Consider the following 25,681-nt stretch of genomic DNA (forward strand, 5'->3'; position numbering starts at 1 on the left):
CGAACAGCGGTTGGTAGAATGGAGATATTAAGGAGGAGGCTATTATGTGTCCATTATGTATTGCATAATGGGTACAAAATAGGCTCCACCTCCCATTTTCAACAAATCGGGGGTGAGAACATTGTCATTCAGGATTATGGTTGGCCTTCAGCGTGCTATGTTGTGAAGCTTTGTTTTAAGAGTGTAAAACCAATGACCCGGAAAGGGCAACTGCAGTACTTGACCACTGCTGGCACAACGCAAAAGCTACATGTGACATTCAAAGTATGTCATCTTTCTCATTTGTGAACTGGCTTGGAATGAGCAAATAACTGCGCAGTTTGTAGGGTGCTACCAGTTTTACATGTGAGCTGCACCCGTGTGGCGTTCTTGAGAACCATTCATCACGGGAAAACTCAAAACTTTTGAGAATTTCTTTATGGTCACTTTAAGATGCGGTTAGAAATCGTGGCGCCACTTACAGCTTATTGAACATGTCTTTCTCTAGGTGGCCCGAAGAGATGCGTCTCAAGCTGGGTTCTGACCCAGAAATCATTGAACTCGATGAAGGCACTGAGCCCAGTGAATTCTGGGAAGGCCTTGGCGGAGACCATAAACGGAAGCAGCATCTTTTCCACTCCTTACTTGACTGTAGGTTCTCACAACTGCTCTGCTCATGTGTTGCGGTGCTGCTCATCTCAGTTACGCTAACTAGGAATGCATTCTTTTTTAGCTAAACTTAAATACGACTTCACGCCGCGGCTATTCCATGCAACTGCTGTGTCCAAAACATTTGAGGTCCAGGAAGTATTGTGCGCATGGCGCAGGACTGACGTGCCATGTGCCTATCCCTTTCTGCAGTCAGACTTGTATGATGTACAACAACCAGGTAAGATGTCTGGGGCTTCAGCAAAGAGTGCACCAGTCACATCCCAATCAAGTTGAGCAGTCTTTTTTTTTAAGGGCTGTATGAATAGTCATTATAACAAATAATCACATTGAATTCAAACAACTCTGTGTTTCTCTGTGGTCACTTTTGGCCTCCCCATTCTTTAAGATGCATTGTTGGGTTGAGTCATTTTAAAACTGAAGTGAATATCGAGCAGATAGATAATACTATACCAAAGCAAATACGAAATATAGTTACATAATAGAATCTGAAATAGCAGTAGAGGTAGAGTTCCATATTCAATTCAGAATTTGAATTGAGTAGAAAATTATTCACTTTGGTATTTGCTTATGTTACACGTGTTTTCCGATGCAGTTTCCAAAGCAATAAGTGCCTAATACTCGGAAGAGACAGCCAAAGTAATGTTTTCGTATGGTCTTCATTGTTTATTATAATTGTTATTTATTATTTGTTTGCTTTGGTAGACACAAAATCTCTAAAACTCAATACAGAGCAAGGATAACTTAATGTAGAGTATTATAGTTCATAGTTTCAACAATTTTTCATTCATATGCAACCAGTGAAGAGTTTTGTACTAATCTCTGCTTAACATTTCGTAGCTGTGTTCTTCCTCGACAACAAGCACGAGATGTACATATGGCAGGGCTGGTGGCCGCAGGACCTCTTAGACGATGGCGTGACATCTGCAAGCTCCGAGAAAGTCCGCTGGAATACGACGAGACGTTTGGCTATGGAAACGGCACTCCATTATGCTCAAGGTAAACTCGAGGCTTCGAGAATGAAGGAGAGGAGTACAGGAAAACTATTCCCTTTTCCGCAGAGGCCAACCCAAGCAACCCTCCCACAGTGTACCTGGTGTTTGCTGGCCTGGAACCCGTGGAGTTCACAAGCTTGTTCCCAGTTTGGGAGGATCACGATGACATAGCACAGGTTTTGATGAAGGTGGGAGCTTAGTGTTGGAAAGTTTTGTGCGACAACTTGTCTCTGGTGTGTTGCGCACCCTTATCCCAACCATGGTACCAAGTAGCCCAGGAAACCTCAACAGATACAAGTGGTTTTTGTTTGCAGGAGGGTAAAAGTCAAGGCGAGAAGCGATCAGTTCAGGAGACCCTGGCAGAGCTCACTAAAGTTCATTACTCCCTAGAAGAGCTCAAACAAGACCCACTGCCTGAAGGTGTTGATCCCAGGAGGTTGGAAGCTTATCTCTCTGACGATGAGTTTGAGGTATTTTGCTCTCAGCTTTGAGTATGTGATAGTTATGGCAGTCATGCATTGAGGGGGATTTGTTACAATCACAGTACATATTATAGCTAAAAACAGTCCAAGTACCGGGGGTAGACATTTATTAAAATACGTAGGCCACACCGGCAGCACAACAGGATAAAAACAACTTAAAATATGCACTAAGTGTTAACTGAAGATGGGGCCTGAATAGGCCACGAAACGTTAACACTTAGTGCATATTTTAAGTTGTTTTTATCCTGTTGTGCTGCCGGTGTGGCCTACGTATTTTAATAAAAGTACATATTATGTTGGCAAAAGGGGCCCTTGATACTGAGTGTAGCAAAAATGCTTGAAACAACAATATACCAAAAAGTTGAATTGAGCGGGTTTTCGAATTAGTCAAACCCTAGACAAGTTGTCTAGAATCGAACCTTTATTGGGCAAGTATTAGGGTGCTAGGTGTGCAGAAAATCACTTATCCGGATCTGCTGCACACAGTAACTGGTGTCGAAAGTAGCCGTTCGTTCAAGGCTACAGTCGCAGACTGATTTTTTGGATATGCTCGATTATTCGGACGCGTTCGCGGAATGGCCACGGGCCCCATAGAGTTAATGTATAACAATGTCCCGAAATTTCGGATGCCGTACAGCTCCGTCGCTCGATATTTCGGGCACTGTTTGCCCAGCCCGCGAGCGGTCGCCAGCTCACCACGTGCGCATGACGCAATGTGAAGGTCAAGGAAACCAAATATAAAAATTGAGGCAAGAAAATAGGCAGTGACTCTTCATTTCTCAATACTCCTGAGTGAAGGAGTCCTGCCGTCGCGCTTCGCGAAGCCGAGCAGGTGCTGTCCCCCGCGAAGTAAAGCGAGCTTCACCTACAGCACGCAGGCGTTAGGTGAAGCCGACTTGCAGAATGGTGACTCCTAATGTTGCCAGAAGTTGTCCCGATATGCTCCCTCCACGTGTTCGGGATATCGACAACTTGCTGTCTCCCAGCGCATCCGTCGCACTCTGAACTAATGAAGGCGACTGCGGCGCTTACACCCGTATGCAACGTCGCTTCGGGAAGTAGCAGCTGTAGATGTAGACGAAAGTAGAAGCCGATGTTATCAGGCGGAGATGGAAGACTGCCCGTTAAGAAAGCATCGACAACTTTTTCCGGCCTACTAGTACTTGATAAAGTTGTCTTTTGAAGCGAAATTCGTTTTTTTCGGACTGCTCGATTATTCGGGGATGCATGATCCCCGCCGAGTCCGAAGGCGACTCTATATAACATTTCCTGTTCGGAGGGTATTCACCAAATACAGCAGAGCTTTTGCTCAAGCACAGCTCATGCGCAAGTTTTCGGGAGTTGGATGACCCAGGTTCGGGAGCCTAAACACAATTTTGTCTTTCTTGTTTCAGACTGTATTTGAGTGCTCGAAGAACAAGTTCTATGAGCTTCCAGTCTGGAAACAGAACAAGCAAAAAGAGCAAGTGGGCCTTTTTTAATTCCGCCATGGCCTTATTACCCACGTCTTCTCTGCTGTGCCAATGGTGCCTCACTGCCTTTGCCAAATGCCTTTTCTGGACTCAACTGGGGCAATTGCCATTTGTTTGTGCTGCCTGGCACAAGCAAAAAGCGCCTTATTTTATTGCATACCGGCAGGTGAACTTTTAGTTTATTTATTTTGACAATTCTATAGGCCCTATTGGGTTATAACTTGAATATAATATAGAAATAAATGAGATTTTATGGAATGATAACTATTGGGCCTCCACCTTAAATTACATGTGGCTGTAGTACAATTTTCAATTGCATGAATACGTTGTGACATAATTTTTGGGGGGGTGCTGTTGATATAAGTTGTCTATATCATACTCTTGCAGGAATACATACGGACAACACAAAATAAATTGAATGTGCTACAAAACTGACCTAATGAGTACTTTAAATGGCAGCATTTGGAATGACAGTTGTGAAGGATAAATCAACAATAAGATCATATGTTCACAAGGTCACATGTTTGCCTTGTATTGAATAGGGTCGTAATTTCACTTGTTGAAAAAATTTGTGCATCAATCGCTCTGTTAAACTGTCCTTCACAACCTTTTTCAAATTTGGAAATATTTCTATGATTTTTGTCAGGGTTGTACCTTGAAAAGAAAGTACATTTACTAGCATACAGTGATTTCTCAGCAGAGTTTCTATGGGAGTTGCTTCTGTATATACACTAATGTAATTAATGACACTGTGGCCTTGAAATAGTGAGTACATGTACACTGATGCAATATTACCTGCCATTAGAGGTAACAAATAAGACTTTTGCCACTCACGATATGTGTACCACATGATCATTTGAGAACATGCGTGATCAGTCACCGGATGGCCAAAACTTAGTTATTTTCGTAATATATATATATATATGTATGTAAAAGCATTAAATCTGCATGTGCCACTTTTGGAAGTGCAGTACAGGGTGTTGCAACTTGTAAAATACTAAATATATGAAGTGTTGAAAATGTGGCTTGAATATGATTGACTGCCTAGAAATGGTGTTGTGCAATTGTCTGTAGATACTTTTTATCAGAATTTAGAGAATGAGCTTATGTGCAATTTGTGTGTGCATGATTAAGGCAAATGAGAGTTTGTACGATCAATTGCACTGTAAATTTTGATATAACGAATTTTAACGGTTTACTGCATTTTGCCAGTGTGATGTTCCTTTTTAGCATTTTCTTTTCATTTCTTTGCAGACAACCCATATTTTCTAGATGAGAAAAATGGTTCCCTATGGGTGTTTTTTTTTATCAGCTTATTTATTTTCCGTCCAGAAGTTGCATTTTAAGATATATTTTATTCCTTCATTGTGATGAATTTGTTCCATCTGAGGGAGTGTGATGCAACTCTGGTGGGTGGGAATAAGAATTTCCTGTGTATTACTCCATAGCTTTTACGATCTGCTCATTTTTTACTGATTTGTGCTGGACTGCGTCGCTTGTAAATAAAATGTGAACGTCGTCTTACGAACCACGGTTTGGTGAATCCGAAACAAATTGCGCCGCGGTGTGGCGCAGCTGTAAGTTTTGTTTTTATCACGTGCTGTGCGTAGGCGGGATGCGTCCCGCAGTACCTCGTAACCATAGTTGCACCGGTTCCGTTGGGAATGAACCCAAATGCCTTGTGGGCGAGCATCATGTGCTGTAGAAAAGGAGTTCTAGAAGAGGCAGAAAATGTGAGTGGTATTTCAACGGTTTCCTTCTCGCCTGTAGCTATACGCAAACGTTGTACGCCAGAAATCTCTTCCATGTTCACATGAACGTCTTCTGCGAGTGCTGTACTTGTGAGGTCGTGGTTTGGATAGGGGCATTATGGACACACATGAACAAAACTTGCAGAAGCACTGCAATCCGAAAGACTGCCTTTGTAAAATTTTTAAAAAATACGTTGAATGGTAGCGCCATCTAGGTATATCCTTAAACTTGCATGTAAAGTCCGGCCTGGTCCGACCAACATGTCTGAGGTTTGTGCCGGTTTGTGCTGTCTGCTATGGAGCGGGACGTTTGTTCTCATTTTATTTGCGAGAACTTTGTGAAATTCTGTATCTTTCACTGTGAGTCAGCTTCTCACGGCAGAACATTCGAGGCCAGCTGTTGTCCATGGCGTATGGATTTGTGAATCCATAAGCAAGCGAGTCTGGATACTGTGTCTTTGTTTGCGTCCAACGTATGTTTCGAGTGGTGTACTCTGGTAATGCGCGATGTGGCGTAATAATTGAATGCGTTGTTGTGATAGTCAACAAAAAGAGAGACTTCGCTACTTGCATACTGTTTCTTTTGACGATTGATATGAGTTAGGCTATTTTTCGCTCGTGCACAACCTCTTATTGCTTCATAATGAGTGGGGAACGAAGCGGCATATCCGTTTCAACAAGGCAACTCATAAGTCGACTGGAGCAGAAAGTACAAAACGATTTACTCAAACGGAAGGAAGAAACTATGTGGAATATTCATTGTGGTGCTAACAAGGCCAACACAAAGAAACCACCGACATCACTTTGCCCGAAACCTTCCCACTCTAGGTACAGCGCCAGACACAATTCTCGGCATCTGCCGGCTTACAGCATGCAAAGCCTACAGGAGCAGATCCACGACTTTTATCGTGAACTAAGTGCTCTGAGTAATATCTGCAGTGTACATATGAACAGGAGGGTAGTACCACCTTCAGCTGTTGAAAAGCACCGAACTGTATTTGGTGACCGTGTACAAAGGAACCAGTTTGTACACAAAAGTGCGAAAGCAGCATCATCAAACGTGCATAAAGAACATTTAATTGCACATCATGATGTAGTTATACCTGAACAAAAGATCCCCCGTCGCAGAAAGCCGAGTGGCCATTTTAGCCCTATAATCAAGGAAAGAGTGACAGGTTCAAGCATGCATCCTTTGAGACGTCATGAAACAGCAGTGACAAGAACATTCCTTCAGACTCAGCTACAAGAAATTCGTGGGAAACCACTAGAACGTCTTCTAGAGGTGCACAGTAAGGAAAAAGATGACAAAGAGAAGACACAGGCACGGTCTGCGAATAATGTTTGGGATGTGCCAGACAAAATGGTGCAAGAGGTGGAACACTATCGGGCTGCCTTCCAGGAATATCGGGCACAGTCTCACGTGAACCTTCCTGCCAACCATAGGTTCAAGAGTTGGTCGAGACTAGAAAACTTGTCCCGTTCCATCTTCCGGGACCTTGTGGACAATGGTGTTCGAGAGTTGGAAGATGTGCTTGCAGAACTTGTGGACGAACTCGTTAAACAAGAACTGACTGAATGAATTAAGAATTTGTTAAGGGACCGAGTGTTCCTAATGTGGTTGCATTACTTGCAAGGGATGCTTATTAAAACGAAGAGCAAACAAGTTTGAGTGTGAGGCAAATCCTCTACTGTGTGCAGGTATTGATAAACAGACCTGCCCAAAACATTACATTCACCTGTTTTAGGTTTTTATTTTCAAGTGAAGGTGCAATCCAAGAGCAGTATGGCGTCTTCCACAGCGGGACACTAGACAGCTTTAGAATAGGGTATACCCAAGTGTTGCATTGTCGCTGAGCTTGCCCAGAGCGCTTTTTTGCGCAATGCGCAGGGACCCCAAGTCTTGCCATATCTAACCATTGACTGGCAGTATGTATTTAGCACAGTAATTGAAGTGACTTTCAGCGTGAGGCACGTACCCATCTTCCAGGGCAGTGTCCTGTCCATTGCATTCGTGATGCAACAGGAAGAAAATGCACTAAAATATGCCTCCCTGCGCTCGCAGTAGCGTAGCAGGGTAGTCCCCCAAAAGAGGTCGCGACGTCTTTTTCTTCTGCCCCATCCAGGAAAAGGTTACGGAATCCTTTTCGTTCCCGTTACCACATCCGTTACTGGCCCTTATTTGTTTCTGTTTCAGTTTCAGTTACCACCATTGTTGCTTTCGTTTCCGTTTCGGTACCGCCCCACCTCCAGCTTTTTGTTTTCCTTCTTTCTTTTCTTTCCCTAAAAAAAAAAAAAAGACCATTGAGCCCGTGACAAAACTTAATCCCTCTAAGTTCTGAAGTTTGTTTTGAGGTCTCCAGGGATACATGCATACAAGAGACAACGTTTATTCAACATACACACATACATTGAATGATGATGGGGTGAGCGATTCACCGCCGCTGAGGCGGTACACTGCCCTATTGCGCGTTGGGAAAGGATGAGGGGATGATTATGGGGGCTTTCAGAGGGCCGTCACCAGACCGGTGGAGCACAAGTGCTCCGCAAGAAGACGAAGTCCTTGCATCTGGCGGGCAGCGTTCGACCACGGTCCGAGGGTCTTCGCGAGGTTGAATGGCCGCTTGTTAATGCGTTGCATAGAGACTTCCATTAGTGCACGCTCGTGGTGATATTGCCCACAAGCCAGGATGACGTGCCAGAGGTCGCTGTGCACTGCACAAGTGGAGCAGAGGGAAGACGAGGTGGAGCCGAGACGGTGTTGAAAGGCAGGTGTAAAGGCAACGTTTATTCAAAATACACATATAGGTACGTGATTTCTGTTAACAGCTAATATGAACATGGTTTCCAGGAATGTTACTCAAGCTTGCAACATCCAGGTCACCATAAGCGTATAAGAACTATGCTTCTTCTATTTACTGTATACTACTTACTTATATGCTCCAGTTTGATAGTTCATTTTAGTTTTAGTTCGCTTCATCGAGGTTTATTTCATAAGAGGGAAACTGATGTTCTGAGGCTGGAACAACATAGAAGGGACAGATACAAACAAGGCCTCAAAGGATGAAGGATGAAAGTCACTGAAAAGGTTAGCCAGCTGTAGGGATCGAACCCACATCTTCTGGATTACCGGTCCAGGGCTCTACCAATTGAGCTAAGCTAACACGCCTCTCCAGCGACTTTCGGGGTGCGTCATCTGAAGGGACGACAAACCAGCCACTCACTCTCACTCCTTTCACTCTTACATTTTTGCACACTCATACACACATTCATACGACGGAAATCGACGCAAGCGGCACCTGTTGAACAAGAGGGAAACTGATGTTCTGAGGCTGGAACAACATAGAAGGGACAGATACAAACAAGGCCTCAAAGTCATCTTCACAAGGCCGTCATCTTTCATCGTTTATTTCATAAATTTATCTACATTATATGGTGAAGAATTGGAGTAATTCGGGTCCTACGGCACCCGAATTATTACCGTAAATTATTGTCGTTTCCGTTTCTGTTACCGTTTCTGTTCCCTTTCCCTGTGTAGAACGACCATTAGCCACAAAGGCATGTACTCCCTCGTGCTTCACGTGCTGAGTTGTCTGCTGCAAAGCGGTGTGGCACTGAAGGGAGTACTCCGTTTTCATTTCCCGCGGTTTTATAACTTCTTAGATTTTTTTTCTTTATGACTTCTTTTTATGACTTACAAGCAGTTGTCTTGTTGGTTGTGTTCCGTACCTGCGTACTTGCTGCTTTGAGGTGTCCGCTCAATACCAACTACTCCACTTGACACGTTTGCTTTTATAACTTCATCTGCGGACTCTTGATGCTGTGACTGGAAAGGGAAACAACGTTTAGTGGTCGATAATGAATCTTTCTAAACTCATCCGAGACTGGGCGATCCTGACGTTTCGAGTACTAGATCGCACATTCTGCATGCACCAAGTGCCTATACCTACATGAAGAACTTATTCAATTCGTTCAATTTCTCCTCTCTTTTTTTCGTTACAAACAAACCTTATTCTTCAATCCGTTACGGTCGACGAAGTGACTCATGCATAGCACCAGTAAAACATCCGACATCCGTACCCAACTTATGTGGCGTCTGATCTGTACAGTAGGGCCGGGCCGGCTCTGCCCTCCTGGAGGCCCTGATGTACAGGGTGTTTTTGTTCTTTTATCCTTTAGATATTTTTTTATAAAAAGACAATGAGAGCAGCATAGATGTCGTTTTTGCAGTTGAGTTATAGGGCCAGGCAGACATCCTCTCGAAGAAAATATGCAACTACAAGATAATTAATGAATTTTAATTCATTATTCAACTCATTTAATTAGTGGATTTCGTGCAAAAGCGAAGTAGAATGAGAGGGTTACATAGTTCCAAGCCATTCCACGTTTAAAAAATCTTGAAGCGAATTTCGATATGCAAATAAGCCAAAACCGAAACCGCGGCGACCGGGAACGCCAGGGAGTACAGCTCTTTATTTCACGTCAGAGGGCCACGTGAGTTGGAGTTGCCATGGAGATGATTGGAGTAGGCGCCGATCTGCGTGCGCTTTCCGGCCCTATCACCACCACCATCACCACCACCGGCCCAGAAGAGCCTCCGTCGGCGGAGGTGATGCTCCCCTGAGGCGCGCTTTTTCAGTTTTGGCTCATTTGCATATCAAAATTCGTGGACGGATACCTTAACGCACAAACACGTGTTTGTGCGTGTTTCAGTATTTTTAAAAAGTGGAATGGCTTTCAGCTGGGATAGTCTTTCATGCTGCTATCGCGTTTTTGCCCGAAATCCATTAATTTATTTATTTTATTTATTTGGATAATACTGCCGGCCATCAGTTCAGGGCCAAGGCAGAGAGAGCACAATGAGCAACACAGGGACACATCATCAATTTGGCTCAGACAGAGCCTAACATAACGAAAACAGCACGAGAAAACAAGTGATCGCCTAATTCAACATGCTTAGTTGGTCAATAACTGCCTTATACAACGATGTGACCGAGGTATCTCTGCCGTACGAATTATATACAAAACGCAAGGCTTTTTTCTGGACAGATTCCAGACAATCAAAAAGTTCATTAATTAATTTTAGGTAATTATTCATCTTGTGGTTATATACTTTTTTCGAGAGGATGTCCGTCTGGCCGTATAACTCGACTGCAAAAACGATATCTATGCTGATCAAATAGTTTTTTTAAATAAAAATTATGTAAAGGATAACAAACAACACCCTTTATAGTCCAGTACCACACAGATAATATCGCAACCGCTAAGCCTTGCAAGAGCTAGAAAACTTGGCAAAAGGAACTCTAGCACTTTTACCTCTCTCATACAGCTCAGTGCCGGTGGTGGTGCTAACGAAAGAGCACGCCGTTGTTGGCCTTACCGAGGTGGGCAACGTCACGGCTAGCGCTCTCGGGGAATGCGCGTCCTGGGCCGACTTCTAAGGGAACTCTGCCGACATATGTCTGACAGCGTCTGAGGAAAACCCAGGCAGCACAGCCGGCACCGGGATTCGATCCCGGGTACCACCCAGACTCGACGTAACATGGCCAACCACTACCTTGCAGATAACAGGAGTCCTCTGCACTCTTTCAAAGACGTCACGCATCTGGTCCGACTGCCATACATTTTCAGTGAGTCCGCTTTTCTCTTCTTCGTTCTTTCGGTGACGTCACGTCTATCTGTCGCCAACAGCCATAGCAGGACCAGATGCGCGACGTAAATTGAAAGAGTGCAGAGGCCTTCTGTTATCTAGAAGGGCCAGGGCGTTAACTACTGAGCCATGTGAGCTGGTCTCGCAATCTTGCCTACCAGGAAGACTTCTTTCGTATTACGACTAGCCTGTAGGTGGCGTGCGTATGACGTCACACCATAGCTTTACCCGTGGTTTTTTCCCTCTTTCTGGTGAACCGGTGCACCCTGCCTATACGCGTGCTTCTTTTCACTCTTTCTGGTGAACCGGCTTACGCAAATGCACCCCACCTATACAGCAAGAAACTGGCCTTACAGCGCTGCTGAAGCTGCACTGCCGATACTGCAGGACACACACTCTAACCTATGGTTGCAACGTACTATAGGCTGTAGATCAGTACGTTGCACAGTACAAGGGTGGTACTTGCTTGAAACTTCTGTGAAAGAGAGGTGCAGCCGGGTCCAAAGAGGAAGAAGTTGCGAGAAAGACGAAGCGATGACGTGGGACGTTCATCATTATCACTGCGCATTGCAGCACAGATTAGACCGTCCACACATCTAGTCCACGACTGCTAAGTCGCAGTGATGGTTGTAGTTGCAATCCCCGAGGACGCGACGGCTCGTTGTCACATCTGCGGCGCCGGTTCCCGTGAAGAGGGTTGCGTTCGCAGCCCCTGTGATTGTCCTGCCGACGTCCAGGTCCATCGTAGCTGCCTGGAACGAGGCTTGGCCTCGAAGCCGCTGAGTAGTCCTCGCTGCAGCCGTTGCGGTACAGCGTACCCCGTAAAGCAAATGTACCGTCCCATTTGGCGCTGGTTCTTGAACGGAGAGACCCGATCGGACGCCGTCGTCTTCTTGGCAAACTTAGTCTTCAGCGTTGCCAATGCCGGTGTGCTGTCCCTCGCCTGGTTGTACATTCTTGTTGGATACCGGGGCGCGTGGATAATATGGGCTGTTCTGTCGACGACACTGACTGCCTTCTCAGGCTTCTGGGCGATATTTGGGTACGCAAGGTTCCTGGTTCTTTACCGGAGGTACCTGTCCTGGAGAAAAGCGAACGTCTACTGGAAGCTGGTGGACCGTCGTTGAACGTTGATGCCGTTCAAGACTGTGTTCTTTTTTTTTCTTTTTTTTCTGTCGAGTCTTATTGTTGCCTTTTGGATGTCGAAGTGCGTGAAACGTTGGTGTTGGCGGGGGAGTGAAGCTAGGGAGCCTATTCATGCGGTATCAAAATTTGTCATTGTTGGTCTGACTTTGGGGCGTTTTGTGTTGGTCTCCAAAGTTGAGTTTTCATGTTTTCATCTGGTCTATGAGACTCTGGAAATGCAATGACTATGGTTAGATAATGAAAAAGCAGTTAGGTCACCGTTTTAAAGTCATATCAGTTTCTTTAAAATGCGGTTGTGAAGTTTGCATGGGAGCTCAATAAAAACAATTGTACTTTCAGCACTACGTGGTGGTTCGCTGCAGCATACAACAGTGTTTATTCCTGCCATTTCCACGTGGCTTCAATAGGTTTCTCTACTGCCTCCCATCACATGTACAACTCTGGGCAACTTCACCTGATACAACTGGAACGTTTATACGGACAGGATGTAATGAACGTTTGCTCCGGGCACACCCCTGAAGAATCTGGTGCACGAGGATAGCCACGTGCACCCATTGACTCATTTGCAGCTAAGGTTCGCGTCAAACCATACCGATCTGCGCCGGCCGATGATGCTACCACGGTACAATTTCTGCGCCGTCAGCGTTGAAGAACCGTCATGAGACCTAGGTCACCGCAATCCAGCAGGGCAACTTCACTCTTCCTAAGAAATGCCTCCTCACCCACTCCATAAACCATGCCTCCACAGTCAACACTTATATGGTTCGAGGTTTGCTTTAAAACGCAATCCGAGTTAAATTCGAGAACGTCTCAGCCTTATTGCAGGAGCTCAGCCGAAATGTCTCTGCGGTTAAAAATCGTGGTGTAGTCGATGGCATATTTGTATTTAATCTTTCGTTGGACGGTGTCGGAACACCGAGTTCGAGAAATAGCGCGAGTCTCCGTTGTCTCTGTCCAGTCCCCCGCTCTGCTTATGAACGCCGTTGAGAGTGCTGGACCTACAATGATGCTACGGGATCACATTTCCAAAATACGTAATCTCATAGGAAGTGTCACTTTTATTGCGTCTGTGATCGTTATCTCCAACACCTACCACAGGCTGAGAGGGACGGTCTAGCGTCATGTCTTGCAGGTTATTGCGATTCCATTGCGTATGACATTCGGAGGTCAAGACAATTATACCATCGACGCCTTATCTTTGGAGTTCGTTCACCTGACATAGTCCTAAAAGAAATTCCGAAACTACACAGCCGCCCCACATAGTGGCACACCTCGAGAAAAGACTGTGAGCTACTGGAGTCCGACTGGATGAGACCTCCGTTAGGGTGCCATACCACCGCCACCTGGGGTAAACAAAGCCTGGTCGCTTAGACGACGTGACGTATATAGTCATTAAGAGGCGTTAAAAGCTGTAGCTGGCTGGCCAAGCATATTAAAATCAGTAAAATTTTGCAATCAGTACATTTTCTGTTCTCCCCCCGTGGCTGCCTCCCCCCTCTTCTGCTTCGGCATCAACCCGGAAGATGCCGCCACGGGGGGAGGACAGAAGAAAAGGAAAATATGTATTAAAAAGTTGTTCGATTGAAATAAAACTTTGGTAGCCAGTTGAGTGCCTTGTATGTACATCCTGTCTTTTCGTGTGCTGAAAATGATGACTCGCCGATTTTATACGTCCACGTGGCGAAGATCTTTTGCGAGGAAGAAGCGATAACGCAGGTTACTCGTGGCTACGACCCATCATAAGCAGGTCATAGTCTAGTTAGCCAATTCCATAGCCCTGGCCAATCTCTGGCTTTCTTTACCTTGGTGGCGTTGGCCATACTGGGACCGGGAAAGTACGTCTGCGTAAGAAAATGCGTGACCTTAATTCACTACATGCAGTGTCGACTGCTCAAATTCGTGGAAGGGGGAGGGGTGGAGGTAAGACGGCACTGGGGCGGCAGTGCTGACGCTACTATCCTTATTCCTACGGCTTAAAGTCACTGAGTCACACACTAAGGATAGATCGGGTAGGGGTGGAGGAAGTTGTGGGCACTGCGAGAAGCGTCCACGATGAACTCTTCCACTGTCTTTGAGCATATGCCCGATGTCGGAAGGGCGGCGAGTCTACTGGCTGGACACAGTGGAAGGTCTTGGACACCGCTGGCAGATTGCTGTCGCACTCGGACGAACACTGTCCTTTCCGAGTGGTAGTTACAGCAGTCGGGTCGTGTCTTAGGAAGTACGTGGATCACTTGCAGTAGTGTTCTTCACGCGTGACTCTGCACATTTGGCACTGCACCTTGCAGCACCAGACGAACTTGCAGTGACATTTCTCATCCAGCTCACGTACCACCGTCTGGTAGCCTCGCCCGCAGCACAACAGCCTGCATCCGTCCAGGCCGTAGCTCGTCTTGTTGCACGAACGTCCAACTGTCCCCAGGACTGCCAATCTGGCAACAAGGAAAATGGGAAAGTTAAACGGGGAGCCGTAAAGTATACTATCTGTCTTATTTTCGCTCTGTACTCCTTTTTGTAAAATTATGAAATACCGAAACCATGAAGTTTCGTAGATTTAATCACCGTATACGCGGTAATCCCCTAGACTGTCAAGGTCTTGCGAATTCTTTCATTTCTGTGCACGTTTTAACGAGTGTGTTTGGTTTTCAATCTGGATGATTGAAATCAAAATTGAAATATGGCAGCCGTCCAAAAAAGGCAGCAAGAATCGAACCCGTATACCTCAATATTGATTACCAGTCAAGTGGGCTAACCTACACTGGCATGGCTTACCAACGCCTTGCAAAGGGGCTTCATTCGAAGAACAGCACATGCACTCACTCACTCACTCACTTCACATTCACAGGACACACGTACAACACAGGACGAGGCAGCGACACCTAGCGAACATGACCGCAAATAACTGTCCTGAGGCTCTAATACACTGACTGACCGAGGTGCCTTAGAATATGAAATACTGAATATTTTTTTCGGCGATTGGCCACATTTCAATCTCTCATATTCTTAGTCACTTTGAGGCTTATGTTGCGTTCGTCACTTGTGTGTTCCCGCTTCAGAACAGTGTGTATTGTCATCAAGTGTGTGTATTGTTATCAAGCAGGAGAGCTACCTATGGAGGTAGTCCCCTTTGGACACACACTAACTTCACGTTACAGTCCTACAAGCTAGATAACAACACTCTCTAGGAGATCATCAAGTCATCAAGTAAAGAACGTGTCAGGTCACAAGGAAAGGATGAAGAAGCCCGTATCGTATGATGCTCCTATCGCGCTAATATCGGGCAACAAAGATGGCAGTGTGGAACGACAGTGCCAATGGGCCTTACGTCTCATTCCGGTTGCAGTAGTCCGGCGATTCCTCCAGGTAGACGAGGTCTTTCTTTCCTGGCTTCTTGACGTTCTTCAGAACGGGTCTGAGTCTTGCACGGCGTCGTTTGCCGTCACCGCGGCTCCCGGCCCTTGTAGCGTGGACGTGTGTGGCACCGTCGAACTTAACGGTGAGGGCGTCCCCGACTGCGCGGAAGGGCCTCAACCGCCGCCAACACACGCGCACCGAGCAGGAGCCGGAGACGCCGTGACACTTGCACACGGTTTCCATGCTCTTACGCAGTGCCTGTAAAGAAGCAGAGCTTATAGTGTCTCCCTTTTGCGTTGGCCTCATTTTCATTTTTGTGGTGTTCCCTTTTGCTGAATGTCCGGATGATGAACCCTAAGCCGAAACTATAAAGAGAGGTGGTGCGGTGGGAACTACGGCTTGGGGTTAAAATGACTTGCTTGAGGATAAGTTCGCTTACGGGTGTATCGCTATAATGAAGAGGAACACATTTTTCATCCAAGAGCAAGAAGAGTAGTTTGTGCATGGAGCTACCAAAAAGGAGCTTCATGACGATACGAACATCCCCTCAAGAGTTCCTTACAAGCCAGTTGTTCTGTGATCCCGCGCTTATGTTTCCACTGTTCTCAGCAAATGGACCCGCGTCAGCGTAGCCCGTGCAACGGGATATAGACAGCATATATGTGTCCTTACCCTTCTGCCAGCCTCATTGTTGTGCAGATTCATGAGCCCTTGCGGAGAGCTGGAATCTTCGCCCGTGTCGACGAATTTTCTTGAGAATTGGGCTCCGAAGGCGATGTCGTCTGAGCATCCGCCCCACTGCCAGGCGCCCCGGGGCTTACGCTGCCGGATGGCGTTGTCGCACCCGCACTCGGCCAGTTCGCCCTTGCTGCAGGCCCGTGTGATGCTGTACGCTACTCCGGCCGCCGAGACTGCATAAACGTAGGCTTTTTCGCGGCTCACTGCGACAAAGAATTCTGTATAAATGCGGTGTCAAAATAACCAGGATTTATATGTGTACGTGCGAAGCAGGAATGACAGAAAGTTTGGAACCATATGCTCCTAGTCCGCGAGGTCAGTGCGCATGACGTCACGGTGACGTATCTAGGGCGCTCCTGATTGGCCGGAGGAACCATGTGCGCGCTTCATAAAGGTAAACAAAGGAGCATTTGATGCACAGAGTGCCTACGGGAGGTCTAAAGCAGCTCTGATTTCTCTATTAGAGGTCCCACTTTTCGTTGGGGATGATCTTGGTTTATGGACGAAAGACGAACGGAAGTCTAACGCAGTATGTTTGCTGAAGTTTGAACTATTCGGTTCTTGTATAAGTTCGTTCGTGTGAGCGTCCTGCAAACATTTTCCCCATTGCGTTCAGGGTACGGTCTCGCGGAACAGACAGCTATCTAGGGGCGAACTGCGAGTGTCCTCATAGAAGTGGCAAATGTAGTCACATGGCAGCTACGATGCTCTAAACCAGTGTTTCCCAAAGTGTGGTCCGCGGACCCCTGGGGGTCCGCGAGAGTGTCCGTGGGTGTCCGCGACCGTCTCTCACGTCTCACATTTCAGTGAGGATTTTCGTCCCCACAAACACGCGCTCGTACATGCTGCCCGATTTCCAAACACCCAGACCTTCCAAAATTGCTACAAGCATGCTTCAACGGCTAGCTTCTAATTTCTGATAGAAAAGTCCCGCAATGCACGTTTGTCCGCGTCATACACATACAAACAAGAAGAAGAAACCAGTCCGGGATCGTTTCTGAAGCTGTATCGAAAGCACGCAGCAGCTGACGAGGTTGCTGGTTATGCACTCGCTGTGACAGTGTGTGTGTGTGGTGGTGGTGGTGGTGGCGGTGGTGGTGTGGGGGGGGGGGGGGGTCCGTGAATTGGTTCTCATCGCTTCCGGGGGTCCGTCACCGCCAAAAGTTTGGGAAACACTGCTGTAAACAACCGTGAACGACAGGACGAAGACAACCGTGCCGCAGCACGCGTACACGGACTTGCATCTTACAATGTGGTGCAACAGGAGTCTGATGTTGTGGCAGTGACGCACGAACGGACAGTGATGAGGATCGTTCGTGGTAAACTGTGATACTCCACTGTCATTAGGCATCAGAACTTCTATGGGGCCATTCAAAACAGCACATTAAGATTTGACCTGCCGGGGTGCTCTTCATTGCGGCCACGAAGGCAGAGACTTGGTAGTGCACCATGTTTGAACGTAGTAGTGAATTACTACGCTGAACTTGGTAGTGCACCACGACGTGCTTTTTGTTTATTTATTTTGCGCCTTCATCTTGCCTGATCGCTACTCGAGACTAAGTCTCCCCCCCACCCCCCCTGTTTTTTTTTCTTCTTGCCATCATCATCCAGTCGTCTCCAGAAGCACAGCGGGTTCAAAGGTTTCCAAGTAACATCTTATGAAACCTTTTCGAGACACTGAACTCAAAGCCGCTAGCTGAATGGGTGAAGTGCTCACGTATGGTACTGTTGTCCTCTTCACATCCTCTATGCTTCCATAAACTGTACGACCGCCAAGAACGATATACAGATAACCTTCACTTTGCAGACTTCTCATGAGCGGAACTGATTTTTGCTTTCGTGTTGACATACGCGTACAAACAGAGGGTGATAAGCACATGCACTTCCGCGATGAACCGTTTTACAGAGATGGAGGACCAGAGCCCAATCTCTCGTTGAAGCAAGTACGCGTGCCGGACGAAAAAGCCGTTTTTGGAGCGGCACTTTGTGCCCTAGAGGGCTCGAACGCCGGGGATTTATGGTCCTTATCTGGGCAAGGGTTGAGACGGTGCCCCGCCCGCCATAAATCCCTCGCTCACCCCAGATTGGACTCGTGCGCGGCAGATGGTGGGCGATGGGTCAGTGGTTGACCCGCTCCTGGGGAAATTTCTCTCTTATGTGCTTCGGTTGAAATGCATTAGTGGATCACGGGATGCTTATGCACAATGCCAGCTGCTCGTCTTTGTCCGGCTTGTAGAACTATATATGTTTTCCGCGCTTTATAGTTCTTTTGAGGGTCCTGTTCTTTGTTCATTCTTGTCTGTGAAACTCCCGCGGAAGAGATTTGGTGTAAAAAGCAAAAAAGCAATTCCAAAGCGGGGATATGGATGTCGAAGTAGTCAGCTGCACCTCGTGCTTCGAAGCGACTTCGGAACTCTTATGCATATGTGTGTGTTATGATTTGTCTAATGTGTTAGCAGGGGACTTAGCTCATGCTGTGCAATCGCCGCTCCTTTGTGTTCCAAATTGAATGCATGGAATACGCGAGGAAGCTACGATATTCAAGAGTCTTTCTTCACCGCAGTCTTCTCAACGGGAAATCGAACTGTATTATTCGTAAAGGTGCTGGGAATCAGAAATTTCGTGTTACATTCGCGTTATTCGAGAAATATGACCTTTAGTATGATTGCATGAATGTAACGAGGTTCGTGAAGTGTAAGCGAATATGCTGTTTGTACCGTGCATGCGGGAACAGCCGCCCAACGAGGTTATACGATAACCAATGCATATTGAGGACAAAGAGCTTTCAGAGACACTGCCTATGCCACAGTGCTGTACCCTCTGGACGTTATTTCCTGTTCGCACGGTTGTCTTATATCATTCCGCGCGGAACAGCTCTGTTCGTTATTCCGACGCGGATGTGACCCGCAGGTCGCAGAGGTCTACAGGCTCCTGGTACAATTCAACTCCATTCATTGAGGTTAATGCTTTGTACCGTACTAGGCAACGTTGCGTGGATTACGAGGACAGCAGCACACAAAGACCCCGCGGTTGAATGCTGGATGAAAAACGACGCGTACAACACCAGCTGTGTAGCGCCGTTGAAGGAAGCAACCATCCGTCATAGGCTAGGAATCCCAGGGTGACGATCTTTCACTTGAATACACAAACAACCGCTTCTCAACCACCGGCGACCGCTGCCAGTTCTACGTTCACATACGCGCTGTCCCTTTAGGAAACTCTGCAGTTTCATTGTGAAGAAACGCAAGGAGAAACCGCGCTTTCGTCAAAGGTTAATTCGGCAGCATCGCAAAGTTTCGGCGTTCAAGGGCGTACATGTGAAAGCAGTGGAAGTTATTGCCCTAAACTTTGTATAGGGCTTCAACGTCTCATAGAATTAACCCATCAATCGCATTTTTTGAAACAATATCTCACTGTGATGCCCACCTCGCTGCCTTTTTGACTACACGAACGTTCCTGTCGCACCCGACACGCCACCGCGGTAAGGTGCACCACTAGTTCTCTCTCTCTCTCTGTTTTGTTCTCAATTCGCATGATATAAAATTTGAACTATATATATTGAGTAAGTGCACATTAACGTGATGGAGACACAGACATAGGAGGGAAGGCCATTGCACTCACTGACACTGAGGACTCCCCCGAAGACTGAGGGAATGTTTGTGAATGTTGTGCAGTTCCATCTGGCCGTCCGGAACTGGTGCTGGCATTCGTCGATGCCAAGCTTGGCTCCCCTGCTCACCGTCTGCAGGGCCTTATGACTAAGGACGCACAGGTCACGCTGTTCTTTCACTTGCGACCGCAGCTTGTGGCAGTTCTCCGAGTGAGCAGACGGCTTCAGCGTCAGCATGTTCTGGTAGGTGCTCGGCATGCCTAGAAGCCTGAAATGTATTCCATGCCTTATGAACATAAGGGCTCCAGTTTAGTGACTACACGCTTCCATTATGAGCATACAGGAAACGTGAATGCACGTAACGGGAACCATAGTGAAAATCACGAGAATCCAACTTGGCTTGGCTTCTTATGAACGACAATGAAATTATCTCTTTCTTGATCAAATTTAAATTCACGTTGTTGTCTTTTTTCTCTCTCTCTCTCTCTCTCTCTTGCTTGCCTCGACATTCCATATAGAAAGGAAGGAGTAAATTGTGACAGGAAGCTCGCTGTCTCGAATGAGGGGTGCCGTTGACGACTTTTCCACTCCATAAAATACCGGGAACTTCCCTTTGGAGCGACACAGTTCCCGTATGATTTGCCATCATACCGCACAGTCGCGAACCATCCAGCCCATTTATCCTCACAATCGCCCTGACCCACTTTCGAGCCCGTTTCTCCCCATTTCCTACTTGAATAAACGCCATTTCGAAACCGAAGCCGAGGGAATAAAAAAACGGTTCCTTTCCAAAATCATGCCGGCCACCATTGTCGCACAATATCCAGCGCGACCCCGCAGTGAGCAGACGACATATGACTTTGGAAGCAGACGACATTCTGACTGATTCTTCATCCCGCATTTTGGCCGACCCTCGAAGCGTATCGGAGAAAATGATCGCATTACGGAAAGCTGCCCAACGTAAATCTGCTCTTTTAGAATCAGAAATGGGAGAGGAGGGCACCCATAGTTAATCCAATTGCTCACCCGGGCCACCAACCGGATTTGGTTCGTAATGTTGTTACGTAGTCAACGAGGCTCGAATCGTTCTTCTGGGAACAAATGTGCGCACGGAAGCAAATGGCGTTTTCTCCGCCCCACTGGGCAGCAGGGCATTTGGGGTGACCCCCCCTCCCCCTCTTCTGTCTGTGGTGGAGGGTGCCATATACTTCCGGGTGATGCTGTATAGTGGACGGAAGTTTACAGGATGATTTTAGAGAAGTTTCTAGAATGGTGGTAATGAATTGTGGGGACCTTCCCCTCTTTTCTGTGTGATGAAAGCGCCGGTTCCGGGAAATTTGTGGACCAGGGGTTCTATTAGCGCCGTTTTTAGTGCACTACGTTCGCGTACCAAGATGTGCGGATTGCTCGTGGACGATATAAATGCAGTGAGTACGTACATGGTGCTTCGCAGGCAGAAAGAGAGACAGACAGACAGACAGAGAAGTGTTATACTACTGTGCTGTGTAAGCGTGTATCTAGGACGAGGGTCCACTCTCACGAATGCGATGTCCTGCTGCACCTCGAATAAATTTCACTCAATCGCACTCAATTTGAAACGAAAAATTCATTCGGTCACACAGAAAATTCCGTTTCTGTGTCACCTTGTATCAGCTCGTTCGCTGTGACGTTTATGAGAATGGCCATACAAGACTACATTTGACATGTGGGACTGCAGGACAAGGACTGATGAATTCCTGTCGCCTTCTATTCCTCACGCAGATCTAATGGTGTCCCATGGTTGAAAGTGGTTCTTCCATTATTACCTACATAGTCGTGAGGTCGGTAACATTCACATATAGCTAAAATCAAGTTGCCATGTATAGAAATGTCGAGAAGTCTTTCTGCATGCTACATTTACATGCTACTCCTACACGTCCCGGTATCTGATAATGTTAAGCGACGGCCGAGAAAAAAGTTCACAGTGGAATTCAGAATAGTATGTATTTCCCTGTTTCACTTTTCATTATTTCACTTTTTCCCCTACAGTTCTGTAGAGCTTGGAAGTGAAGAGCTTTCACGCGACGAAATAATAATAATAATAAAATGAACTTTATTTTATGATAAAATGATTGGGGAGTTTCACCTCCAGGGCATATTTTTGCCCTGCCAGCCATGCCAGGGCATCGCATATTTTTAGCTACATATACCAGCAGTTTCGAAATCCGCCGGTCTTCACAAGAAAAATAATCCGGCGACCAACTTTGGACGTTTTTCGGCAAATGCCGAAAACACGAAGCCATACATATAGCTGTGTGTATCCGTTGGCATGTGGCCCCTGTAGCCAGTCAGCTTTCCTCTCTCCCTGGGGCAGGTGTGCCGTGCCGTGCCGTGTGAGGCAGCTGTATTACTTGGCCGTTCTCGGTCTCCCAGAACTAGAACTAGAACTAGAGTGAAGTATCCGAACCAGAAACCTATACAGGGGCGTCACTAACTGAACGGAGTCCAATTCAGAATTTTTTAAAGATAAATTTTAGCACGTTACGTGAAAGCCTGTATACGCCGAAACACTCGGGAACAGATAACAGGAAGAACACGTTCATTGTACTAATTTTTAATTTTCCTTTTCTGTTTCTTCTTTTTCTTCTTTGCTGATTCCGATGCGAAGTGACAACTTCTCGACTGTCCTTCCTTTCTTTGTTTTCGTTTCCTTTTTCTTTTTTCTTTTTTTTTACAAATAATAATAATATTAATAATTTATTTTTGATGAGGTGCCGATAAACAACCCGAACGTCTGGGAAATGGTGCACCAAAATGAATTCAAAAATACTAAGACAAACATAAATAAATCACATCATAAATACACGTAAATACAAAGAAGCTACACATCAAGTTCAGTAGACAAAACAGCAAATGTTAGTCAGTCGTGGGAAAAACGAAAAAAAAAAAAAACTAAAGGGAAGACTACATAAACTATACATGAAAAATTGACAAATGTTTCGTCAGTTATACCAATACTAGATGTATTGGCATACAGGACAGGACATACGCGACAAAATCTCTCCCGAGAAATGTTCCACGTGTGTGAGAAAACCAATTCACACTCGAGCAGCCTGCATGGCGGCGCAGCGCAATTAACTTTGTGTGGTAGTATATACGTATGCCCATACATCCATTAACGCAATCAGCGAGTTGGCATGATTCCACAGCCAACACTTCTGTAGCATCAAAGGGCCCTCGTACCGCCCATTCACAGATACCGTTACGTTTATTTTGTCGGTGGAACGCAACTCATTCATGCTAATCTAATCTGAGGAGCTCCTCTTTCAATACTACTAATAAGAGCGATATTTGCTCTTTGTGTAAAATCCAGCAATTCACCACACACGAACAAAGAACTGAGGACACGGTACACCGTTGTTCGAACGAATCTCCGAAAAAGTCAGAAGCGGAACGGTTTGTGTACAAGTCTGTTTCTGTCTCACTTTTTTTTACGTTGCTCGGGTTTTGGTAATAACAGAATTTAAAAAAAAACATTAATAATAATTGGAAGTAGATTTACACGTAAGGTGAGTCCTTCCAGAGTTGTGTGAAAAAAAAAAAAAAGACGTTGTTTGCACAAGGTACATTATATAACCATACTAACTATCATGTAACATAATATGCGTAATATGTAATATCATGTAATATGTATCATAATAGTATAATGTAATATACTGTAACACCATATTGCGTTGCTCTGTCGAGACTACGAAGACGCTTACATCCCGACATTTTCTTCCATTATTTTCTGTTTTCTTTTTTAGTCTCTATATTCGTATGTAATGTTCTGTTGTATATGTTTTAACGGTGTTACGAAACTCCGATTCGTATCATCCAGATTCGTAAAATCGGCGACATAGGTCATGAAGTCGGCATAAAATCCGTTGAAGCGAAGAATATATTAGAATTGGGCAGATGAAAAACAAAATATGTGTGTCCATGCAAGGACTTATGTGTCCTGTAACCCTGGTGGAGACAGTTTGTCAGCAACAAGTTGAAATTGACCTCGTCCTTCATTTCAATTTTTTTTTTTTTTCTGATAACCAGTAACACTCAAGCACCAAGTTCGCTTTCGTTTTTGTGGAACCACCATCGCATTGCAGGACTTTCACGGGATCATTTACATCCACAAAGGAAACCGCTTAGAAGCCGCAGTGTGCCTGTGCGCTCTTCCTTGATGACAACACATACATATAGGTAATTTTCCTATTTGATGACAATACACACATAGGCAATTCTCCTATTTGGTGACAGTACACAGTAGGACACCAAAAGGGCCTGCCTCCATAGACAGGTGACAATACACACTAGAACAAGCACTATTTTCAGTGACATTCTCCTTCTGCCCGTAAAGCCCCCTGCAAGTTGGACACAGCTGGAAGCACGGTTACGCGCGCTTCAATGTGCGTGCTACTCGACTCATATAATCCATACCCACTGCACATAACCAGTTCTCCTTCTCTCTAATCTTCCACTGCCCATCAGAGAGAAAAGAAGGGCGTACTCCAACGTGTGAGTACATCCGTTGGTATATGGCGCCTGTAGCCGGTCGGCTTGCTGCTCTCCTTGAGCAGGTGTGGTGGCCGAGGCGTCTAAATTGCTCCGATGTTCTCTACCCGATAATTAGGCCGACGCCGCGTTCACTCTCCAGCTCTAACAGAAACACGTGCATATCCGGACGACGGGGAAACGCATTGTTCTTCACAGAACTTGGTCGCATTTTCTATTGGGAGCTTACACTGGCGTTTTGTACTTCCGTTTCGTACAGCAACAGCGACAAGGAGCGGGCATACGGAAAACACTCGCCAAGAAGTCTTTATTAAGTATTACTCACGAAGAAGTATATATACGAGTTCGAAGTAAAAGACGTACGGTGTGACCGCGAAGAGAGAGTAACTGTTCCGATGATGGAACACACAAATTAAGAAGGACAACGTGAACCACAAGGTGCCTATAGGAACATGAAAAAATGGAATAGTAAAGTTGTCTAAAAGAGCAAGACAGCGCTGTGTAAGGGCTGTGACGTAGTGGCGTTTCACCCCTCGTTTCCCTCTCCCAAATGCACTACCAAGGGTACGATTTCGGGGTGGGGGTGTACCTCCCCCTCACCAATACGACTTTCGTGTCTGTTTTCCAATCATATTTAATGTTCGTTAAGCTTAAGCTTGTCCCATCCTACAGTTGGCAACCGTCGCGACTGTCCCGTATATCATGGATTGTTCGCATGGTATGGCCCATACAAACAGCAATCTCCCTTATAGGAGCGTTGTTATCCTGCCTTTCAGCATAGTGCGCTTCTAGTGTTCCTGTTTGTGTAAACGGGCCTACCTCTATAGGTAACTCTCCTGCTTGATGACAGTATACACTTTTCCGTCAAGGGGACTACCTCCATGGGTAGTTCGCCTGCTTGATGACAATACACAGCTTTTCCGTCACGCTCAGGGTGAGTGGCAAGTCATGTTCCAGTCAAGCCAGCTTGCTCCTTTCCCTCCTATATTTTTTATATAATAAACATATCCCCCCCCCCCCCTCCCCCAGCTTGCTAGGAATGTCCTGTCCTCCGCAGCGACTCTCCCGTGTTTGGAGTGCTCGCATGGTATGCGCAGTACGAAAAGTAAACTCTCCTAGAGAGTGTTGTTATCTAGCTTCTGGGATGGTAACGTGCAGCTAGTGTCAGTGCAAAGGGGACTACCTCCATAGGTAGTTCGCTTGCTTGGTGACAATACATAGCTTGTGGGATTGTAACGTGTAGTTAATGTCAGTGCAAATGGGACTACCTCCATAGGTAGTTCGCCTGCTTGATGACAATACGTAGCT

The 25,681-nt window shown here is 46.0% G+C and overlaps 2 protein-coding genes across 6 annotated transcripts in view; both read left to right on the top strand.

Moving 5' to 3' along the window:
• The window catches only part of LOC135388887 (supervillin-like), a 44,035-nt gene extending 38,910 nt beyond the window's left edge, over positions 1–5,125 (top strand). For all 3 annotated transcript variants that reach the window (XM_064618750.1, XM_064618749.1, XM_064618751.1), the window contains exons 31-36: positions 488–630; positions 713–868; positions 1,489–1,647; positions 1,710–1,831; positions 1,958–2,113; positions 3,520–5,125. In XM_064618750.1, the coding sequence (XP_064474820.1) occupies positions 488–630; positions 713–868; positions 1,489–1,647; positions 1,710–1,831; positions 1,958–2,113; positions 3,520–3,606 (823 nt within the window). In that variant the 3' untranslated portion in view covers positions 3,607–5,125. The remainder of the gene's footprint in view (positions 1–487; positions 631–712; positions 869–1,488; positions 1,648–1,709; positions 1,832–1,957; positions 2,114–3,519) is intronic.
• Positions 5,126–5,173: 48 nt separating this feature from the next.
• LOC135388889 (katanin p60 ATPase-containing subunit A-like 2) overlaps positions 5,174–25,681 on the top strand; it is a 52,027-nt gene continuing 31,519 nt past the window's right edge. Inside the window, exons 1-2 of one of the 3 annotated variants that reach the window (XM_064618756.1) lie at positions 5,241–5,330; positions 19,908–20,086. In XM_064618756.1, coding sequence (XP_064474826.1) covers positions 19,988–20,086 — 99 coding nt within the window. In that variant the 5' untranslated portion in view covers positions 5,241–5,330; positions 19,908–19,987. Of the gene's footprint in view, positions 5,331–15,431; positions 15,505–19,907; positions 20,087–25,681 lie in introns of those variants that run through there. The other 2 variants (XM_064618755.1, XM_064618757.1) reach the window with 2 other exon arrangements.

The sequence above is a fragment of the Ornithodoros turicata genome, chromosome 3, assembly GCF_037126465.1.
Source record: "Ornithodoros turicata isolate Travis chromosome 3, ASM3712646v1, whole genome shotgun sequence".
NCBI classification, from domain to species: Eukaryota; Metazoa; Arthropoda; class Arachnida; order Ixodida; family Argasidae; genus Ornithodoros; species Ornithodoros turicata.